The 9,437-nt window shown below is 41.1% G+C and overlaps 1 protein-coding gene across 1 annotated transcript in view; it reads right to left on the minus strand.

The window, feature by feature from the left end:
* Nucleotides 1–9,107, minus strand: part of laptm4b (lysosomal protein transmembrane 4 beta) — a gene marked incomplete at its 5' end in the record, with an annotated part of 29,788 nt that extends 20,681 nt beyond the window's left edge. Inside the window, 5 exons of the mRNA XM_080734505.1 lie at nt 2,198–2,296; nt 3,196–3,318; nt 3,474–3,547; nt 7,453–7,570; nt 9,015–9,107. Of these exons, the coding sequence (XP_080590631.1) occupies nt 2,198–2,296; nt 3,196–3,318; nt 3,474–3,547; nt 7,453–7,570; nt 9,015–9,107 (507 nt within the window). The remainder of the gene's footprint in view (nt 1–2,197; nt 2,297–3,195; nt 3,319–3,473; nt 3,548–7,452; nt 7,571–9,014) is intronic.
* Nucleotides 9,108–9,437: the final 330 nt, after the last annotated feature.

Genomic DNA, 9,437 nt, shown 5'->3' on the forward strand with positions numbered 1-9,437 from the left:
ACTGTGTAGAAATCCATGCCGTTACGCCACTTCTCCAGTATTGCCTTTTTAATGCTTAGTTTAGTGTGGAATCAAGTACTGAAAATAGCCGACCTCCAAACTCACAGTGTGGCGCGTTGTGAGCTTGAAGGTCTGCTATTTTTGATATTTTCACCAAAAGGCCCTTTTAGAAATTTCAGCCCCTGCCTCTCTAACATTCTCCGCACGTCCCTGGACAGCAGCTACGTAGTTTACTTGAGTACTACTACTTGAGTATGTAAATATTGTACTTTTGACTCCGCTACATTTACACTCAAAAAATATATTACAAATTAAATAATTGTGTATAATGAAAATAGCAAATCTACAAGCTCAAAACACTGAATTTGTTTGGGAAATGTCAATACAGCAGTGCTTTGATATTAACAAGAATGTTTTCATTTGTAATGTACTTGAGTATACACTGTATACTGCTGTTTATGTTCCAGATGAGCAGCTGCTTAGATACTGAAGTAAATACGGACTTCATTACTGTCCACCACTGCTTAGCATTCACAGCTGAGCCACACACAGCTCAGACAGAAACAGGGCTCTGTTGTTCATTTCTTCAATGTGTTGCGCTTTGGTATCACTGATTTCCGACAGTTGCCAACCAAGGTTATTATAATTTTGCAGTTTTCATTGTTTTTTATTTTGTTTAGACTTTTTTGTTCAGTTTAGTTTTAATAACTTTTAAAAGTAGGTTTGCAGAGCATGTAGATCTGCTAATTTGAAGGTTTTCGTGACAAGACATTTTCTCTATGATTTGTTCAGTTTTAAGTTACTTTTGTTGACACACGAAACAGTTTCAATTAATTTGGTATTGAGAAGATCAAAAGAACATTTCTCCCAAGAGCAAGCAAGTTTAAAACAGGGGTAGAAAAGGAAAGTTTCAATTTGCCCTGGACAACATCTTTTAACTCATTCTGAGCCCCAGACATTAACGGATTATAATGTCCAAAGTGCCTCCTTCAGGTCCCATTCACTTGCGTTGTCTTATTTTGAAGGCCAGAAGTCCACCGCGCAATCACTTCCTGTCTGACGTCATCGGATCGTGCGCCGGAACCGATCCGTGTCCACGTGGAGTTGTGTAATGGCCGACCGGGAGCTTTTATAACTGTGTAACATAAGCGAGCATCTGCCTCCATCCTAGCGTCTAAAGTGTAGTTTTGAGATAATGGACATTAAAGATGAGATCCCCCGTCCACCTCAATGTTATGGATGGGACTATTTCGTGCTCGTGGAGCCGTGATGATGCGAAATCAGCGACGGATTTCGTCTCCGGACCGCCGGCCATTCTTCTCGGTAATGTACTCGCCGTTACAGTAATATATTACTTTTCGCGAGATATCCCGTGAATGGCACTACAGATACTCTAGTACATTTCGCGAGACATCTCGCAAATGGCACTAGATGAGTTAATGCTGATATTTCAGCCCGTAGAGCCTTTTAAAAAGGATGCTTTGTTTGTGTGACACAGTCATTTCCATGACATCTTTTCTACGCCTCTCATTTTCCTGTGGTCATCACAACCTAACCCAAGCTCTGACGTTGGACAATGTCGCACTGAATATTTTCTAAGTCCACTCGGGCGAGAAGGACAGCGATGAGAAATGACTTGATTTGATTGTACAGATGACTGCAAGTTCCTGTCCCGTCTCCATCCCCATGCCATGAGTTGTGACTGGCGAGTCACGCATGCATTAAGAGGAATCAGCCTGACTGGAGTGTGTTTCCTGTTGCCCTGGCTGTGCCGGCTCTCTGACTGTGTTTATCCTATTAAAAGCAACCGACGACAGGCGCGGCTGCAACGGCTGAATCACCATCTGCACCGTGTGGCTTATCAGTTTACTTCCAGATGGGCACGGCATGAGGTTTTACTGCTTGGTTCGTGTTGGAATAATATTGATTAAATCTTGATTGTGGGTGTGTGTGTGTGTGTGTGTGTGTGTGTGTGTGTGTGAGAGAGCACACGTACAATTATACAAGTACAATTATACAAGTTCAAGTATCACAGCCATTCTCAGCTACAAGTGTGCATTTAAAACACAGGGACACTTCATGCTTTGTCTCTGGCCTTGTGTTACATTTCTTTGCTCAGGAACCTATCCACGTGATGAAACAAATCCAGGACTGTGATGGGTCTGAACAACAGCAGGGGGTTGAGGAGGACGCTTACCTTGAAGGAGAGGATGCAGCCCACGAAGAGCAGCACCGCAAAGACTAGGCACACGTTGTTGGTGGACATGATGTCCTCTTTGTAAGGGAACGTCCCCGGCTGGGGCGGACGATGGTTAAGGAAGAGAGAGAGAGAGAGATTTGTCAGGCAAGAAATGAAATGCAAGTTCAGCTCAATGTAGTACTAATGAGTCTTTCATAGTGTCTGACCAGTTAACTACAAACCACAATCCTCAGTGTTAATTCAACTGTGAGAGTGTACATTTATACACTCTCAGAGTTACTCTCAGATAGAGGCCGTGATATTTTAATCAATTATAATTAAGAAATTATAAATTGTAATATTTAATTGTAATGGTTAATCTGCCTAATCGATTTAGTCCACTTAAAACTAATCTATTAGAATTGTTTTGCACTGATTCTCTTCTCAATTATTCGATTAACTCATACCCCGCCATTTGCAAATACCTTCGTACTTTCATATGCCATCTGTCTCCATAGACTTCCATGTAATTCATAGTGCACTGATAATGTCATGTCCATGCCTAGATCATGCACCACGTGTGCAGATTGCTCACAGCTTTCAAACAAAAAAATCCGAATGGAAATCCGTTCAGGCATTCATGAACTAGCAGCCATTATGTTTTCCTAAAATGTAAACAAAGATGGCTGCCATGTTTGAAAGATGGGGTTGCTATGGGGGTTAAACATGCAATTTCGCGATTGCTATCACGCCTACTACATTTTTTTTTCAAAAACGGGAAATTCTTGGGATTATCGGGCCTGGCAGGGAGGGACATTAGCATATTCTCAGGACTATCGGGCCTAGCAGGGAATGAGTTAATTTAGGTAATCAATAGAATAATGGATAGTTGCAGCCCTATTCACAAGTGTTTGACTTAGAGGGAGACGGTGTTCTCAGGGAGCCCGGGTCATTGTGCCAGTTCCTGTGCAGATCACATTAACCTAGACCTAAATCATTTACAGCGTCTCACTCACCAGCTGCTGCAGGTAGTCCTGTACTGTGTTGGGATAAACCACCACACTAATGGCAACCAGGGTGTTAAGGGCAAAGTCAAAGACTTGGTAGCAGAAGAATGGAATGATCCAGGCCGCATGTTGCTGTGTGGGGAGAGAGAGGGAGAGAGAGAGAGAGAGAGAGAGAGAGAGAGAGAGAGAGAGAGAGAGAGAGAGAGAACAGAATCTATTAGTCAACGTCTTCATTGGAATCTGATTCAAGTTTGCTTGTGAACAGTTCAAATGGTGTTTTTCATTACCTTGTATGCACCATATGTTGCCATGCCACATATAAGGATCATCAGCAAAGATATTGCGGTGGCTATGCATATGTCTGTAGAGGAAAGAAACAAAGTACAATAATAATCATGTTAGGAAAAGCTTTAGCAACAATAAGAGCACATCCATGACATCGTCAACAACTGCATTATACTTCACCTACAACAAATCCCTACTCTCTATACATTTGTGGGATGTACTGTACATCTTAAAACAAAAAATGCAACTCAAGTCTTTGCTATTATTACTGTAGCTCTCAAACTGTCTTGGGCAAAACAGAGAAACATTTCGCAGTTAGCAGTAAATAACTGTTATGCCGGAGGGACTACAGTACCCTCTGTTCAAAGTTTGAAGAAAAAAACAACAACCTAGATATATAAAGCTATAACAACATCCCATTATGGTACTGTATGGATTTCGAATCTGCAACCTTTCTTCCCGTAAGCCCATCATTTTATTGAGCAATCTAGAAACCGTTGTTCAGTGCAGTGGTAAGTAACTAATCAGCACAGGGAGCTGTTTCTATGGATACCGGGACATAATTGGATTTCTACCACACAGTGCAAAATTTGACACTAGTACAGTAGGTACACATCTAGGTGACATCTGTAACATCTTCAGATATCCACCATTATCTGCCTGCTGTCCCGTTTGATCTTTCTATTACAGAAATATGGATTGCATACATTTTGTCCAGTGACCCTTAACTAATAGTCTTCTTACTGTAAAGTAAAAGATTCATGTTGATCAATACGATCACTTGTTCCCAACATGTGGCCCTAGGGGTCATTGAGGAGGTTCCTTCAGGTAAATGACTGATAATAGGTATGTGTGGTACATCTGAGATTGTACAATAGGAACCAAATGGTCCCAGAGTTCAAGTTACACTGAGGATTTTGCAGATTGGGGTCCAAGAGATAACAATCTTATCAAATGGGGATCGTTGGCATAATGCATATCTACCTGGGGGTAGATATGCTTATGAAAAATCTATTCGAATTATTTTTCGGGGCGATTCGTTGATATACGAGAAAGGGGTAAAAAACTGCTTCTCAATTATTTAACCTACATGAGCAAGATTACGTTGGTTATTATAGGTTCCAAATATGGGTTTCCATATCTGTTCAGACTCCATGGTTGTTGTGCTTAATGTGACGAGTTGCGTGTGCTCAAAATAACACCTCATCTTGATGACATCAAGACAATCTGAGCAAATCCATGGCTTAAGAATGCAGTCTTTATGTAACATCAATAGTTGCCCACTCACATGCGAGTCCCTGGCCTCTCCTTACAACCAGTGGTGTAAAGTAATGAAATACACTTACTCAAGTACTGTACTTAAGTACAACTTTGAGGTTATTTGTATCGTGATATGTATCGTATCGTTAGTTTCTTGCCTATACCCACCCCCAGGCACGTGCACACATAGACATCAGACATCCCTTTTATCCCTCTGTAAAAAGTGCCCTCTCCAGACCATCAATGCAGTTTTTACTATGGTGAAAGAAACACAAATTGCCCTGTCCAAACTCTCTGTATTCAGTTGATTATGCTTTAGTTTAGTGTGGTATCAAGTACCAAAAATAGCCGACCTCCAAGCTCACAAAGTGTCGCGCTGCGACGCGTTGTGAGCTTGGAGGTCTGCTATTTTAGATATTTCCACCAAAAGGCCCTTTTAGAAATGTCAGCCCCTGCCTCTATAACATTCTCTGCCACCCCTATTGCATTATGTGGGGAACAAAAACTATGCGACGCCAACCACCGGAACACAATTATTTCTTTCCCTTTTTTCTAAACCGGATCCAGTTTAGAACAAATACCAGGCTTTCCTCTGCGATGGTGACGCAAGGTTACTGCTGTGAGGATTACAGAACTGACACTTTGCCAAGAGCCAATGATGATGTTGCTGTTGAGCGGAAACGTTAAAGCTATACTGTGTAAGATGCTCAACTAGTGGTCAGTAGCCCTATAGCAAACCGCGGTCGCGTCCGCGTCTTTCGGCCGTTTTTCGCGTCTGCCTCCACCTCGTCTGCCTCCACCTCGCCGAGATCTATCTTTAGAGGGGTCCCTGGTTCCTGTGCGTTCAGGCATTCCGGAGAAACGGACTCCTTCACCCTGCCTGGTAGGCAAGGCTACCTTTTGAGTCTAGAGACACACGGGCGACTGCAAATATGGCCGCCATAGCGACCCCACTTCAAGATGCGCTGTGATTGGCCGGCAGTGTATAACCCTCGCTGTGATTGGCCGGTAGTGTGATGACGCAATTTTGCCACGAAATTCTCCCCCCCTCACGGCTCATAGAAAACATATAAAGAGAAGGCTTTAGAAGCTGAAAATAACGGAGTGGGTGTTCTAAAACTTTAGCGATTTAACAGTTAGGACAATTTTAAGATTTGTTTTATAAAAAAAGTTACATGGTATAACTTTAAGTCCAAAAGTGTTTGTTTTCAGGAAATGGACAATGTTATTATTATTTAGTCAGCTCTTTTCATTGGTTAAATATTCATAAGACTGGCCGACATGTCATTAAAGTGAAAATGTTTGGCTATTTTCACTACTTTTGTGTAATAAATAACAATAATATTCTTTTTGACAATTTTGGAAAAAACATATAAAGATGAAATGTGGAGATAGCAACAATATGCCTCTGTCTTAATCTTAATCCTATTATGTACACACACACACACACACACACACACACACACACACACACACACACACACACACACACACACACACACACACACACACACACACACACACACACACACACACATTTTAAGAATGTATTTATGTCCACACAGGGGGAACTGCATGCAAGGACATTTCAGGTGTAGCAAGGTTACATGCTCAAAAAATAAAGGCATATGTCCTCATGATACAACAGGCATATCACCCAGCACTCCATGGACGCACACGCTCGCGCGCGTGCACACTATGAGTACCACTGACGTCTGCCTTTTACAAAACCAAGATACCTCCTCATCACTCTCTTTCTCCCCCTGGTCTTCCTAACCTCTGGCTAAAGCTCCGTCAGCAATAAGGTTAGCTGGACTGCTGACAGTTGGTTTAGTCCAGTGATTCCCAAACGTTTTAGCACGAATAATAGCTGAGCTACAAGCTCACAACAACAACATCACGACTTCTTAAAAGTGAATTTTTCTAATTTACGGAAATGTATTTCTTTACTCATGTATGAAATTCTTTTGAAAGAAAAGTTGAATTTGTTTTTAACGTATGAAAATTTTAAAATGTTTCAAAATAATTCAAATTATTAAATGTAGGAAACAAAAACTAAAGGGACCTTTACTTGTGAGTTGTGACCCATATATGAATAGGTGCGTGACCCAAAAACGGGTCCCAAAATAGAAGAGATAGTAGAGAGCGTTATGTTATGTATAGAATAATGTGGGTGTGGGCATAACTTCCATGCCAGAGTGCCTAGCCACATGTACATTAAATACATGAATAATAAAACATCTACACGTTAAAATGCCTCACTAATGGCCCCTTTATGAGCAATTATGAAAAAGTAACTTTTAAATATAAATCCATGAATGTCTCTTTGTCTATCTGTTCTGGTTATTGTGTTGTTAAATTACAGTAAAATAACTACAAATGCAACATTTTACAAAATGGACACTTTAACAAGGTATTATAATTATATTCTCCACACTTTTATTCTCCCCATCTTGACAAAATGGTATATTCCCAGGTTCCGCAAGTCAGCTGCACATGTGCAATGCATTATTATTGTTAATTGTGGCACATTTACTAACATGCCAAGTTTACAGTAGCTGCACTTGAACAACCGTTCCAGGCTGCCATATCCAGCCCAAGAACATGACTAGAACATGGCAACATGACTGGTGTCTTCGCGCGCGTGCAAGACACCAGTCATGTTGCCATACCTTAGCTTTTGCTGAACTGATGCCACTGCATGGGATTAAAGACACTCACTTGCATCGTCCATAACATCAATGTCGGTGCCCAGCTCGGTGCTGGTCAGATGGTAGCGGTACTGGACTGGGTCGTTGAGAGCCGACAACAGGATAATTAGGACCACTGCATTTATGAGCTGTGGGAATAGAGAAGAAAATGCAGTGAAGTCAAAAGGAGTGCATTTATGAGCTTTGGGAATAGAGAAGAAAATACAGTGAAGTCAAAAGGAGTGGAAAATTACTCTTTAAACACTTCAGCGCTATATACTTAGATGACTGGAGTCCCCCAGGGGTCTATACTAGTGCTTCCGTTGCTTGTAGATTGTCTATTTTCACTGAATGTTTGCCCCAGAATATGAAGGCCACAGTTCATTTGGTTAACTAGTTCCAATCTGCCATACCTTTTGGGGTTAAAACATTATTATTATTATTTTAATAAATCACGTCCCCCATTTTCAAACCTATCTTCATGTGATTGGTCTCCACTAATGCTCTTTATTAGATGGCACCATTTCTGTCTACTCTTTCTTGTCTGTGTCTCAGAGGAGGGCTGTGGACTGTGGACAGTTCGGAAACCTGCCTTCCAATAACACAAGTTAGTTCATTGATAAAGCTTACAATGATCTGAAGAGATGTGTCAAATGAGAGATCTTATAATCATTGATTAAATCACACAGTAAAAGTAAATCTGTGTGATGATAGTACATGATAGGTATAGGGCTGGGAGAGGGAAAACATCAAATATGATCTGTTTTTCCACATAGGCCTACCTCAATATCAATAGTGACCATAATATTGAGATTTTTGATAAAGTAATCATCAGTATAATGCCTATGTAATAACTAAACATCTTGCTTGGAACTAAACATCCAGGTACATTCAGAAAAATACATCACTTTATTGTAATTTCTTTAAAATCAGGAAAGGACAATTATCCAAAATGATATCTACTCCCATAAAATACACTGGACATTTTAATACAGTTTCTGCCCACAGGCCATGCATGGGAATGGAAACTTCACACCACGACCACGATGAACATATTTAATATTTAACATAGTTAATTATGTTTGTTGTATGTATAGGCTAGGCTACTACTACACTTGACCCGGCCGGCCGTCACACTTGTCGTGACCCGTGAGAACAGCTTTATCGCTGGTGTTTTCTGTCCCAGCTCAACCTGAAGACATTGCTGACCATTATTAATAGAATCCCAAAACAGGCTAGTGACGCAAAGGTCAAGGATTTACCTGGATTATAATGCACTCTTTTTAAGTCTCAGGGGTTATCCCAGTCTAAAAGAGGAAGCGAACACCTCCTTTAATAGACCTTTAGAAAAACATTGTTGTCTGCTTGTCATTCTAATGCCTAATCAATTCATTAGCCAGGCTAATTAAGTACAGGCCAAATTAGGTTTTTAGAGATGGACTGGACGTAATGGCCAGAAGAATGGGTGATGAAAAATAACAGGGGGAACCCTCCCTCCCTCTCCTCCTCTTCCACCAAAATGGATGTCTTTTTAAAATAGTAGGCCTAGTAAAAATCTACATTTGCATTTATTTGACATAACGTTTCTCTTACCATATACCATATTCCCAGAATAATGGTGCCCGTCCGTACGTGACAGCAAAGGCAGCAGCTGGTCGAGTACCAACGGTCCCACGGGGAAATCATTGTTGCTTATTCTTTTATTATCAAGTAACAAAAAAACAAAACAAAAAAAAGCAAAAGCTAGTTCATGGATGCGAAAAAACGGAACAAAATAAAGGCTACTGTATCCTGAAATGATTCAGTGGAGCCTTGGTTCTGTGTCACGACCGCCACATTCGATGTGTGTTGAGGATCTACGTTTATTATTTCCGCTGGCTGCCGACTGACTGGCGAACAGCGAGCGACCGTTAATCTAGTTCATCCCGGTGTCACGGAGAAGTCGGTGACCTAGTGAATACCGTGCCTCCGGAGGTCGCTGTGTGTCGGTCAGTTGAGAATTTAGATAAATACATC

This window comes from Nannobrachium achirus (assembly GCF_963921795.1).
Source record: "Nannobrachium achirus genome assembly, chromosome: 10".
Classification (NCBI taxonomy): Eukaryota; Metazoa; Chordata; class Actinopteri; order Myctophiformes; family Myctophidae; genus Nannobrachium; species Nannobrachium achirus.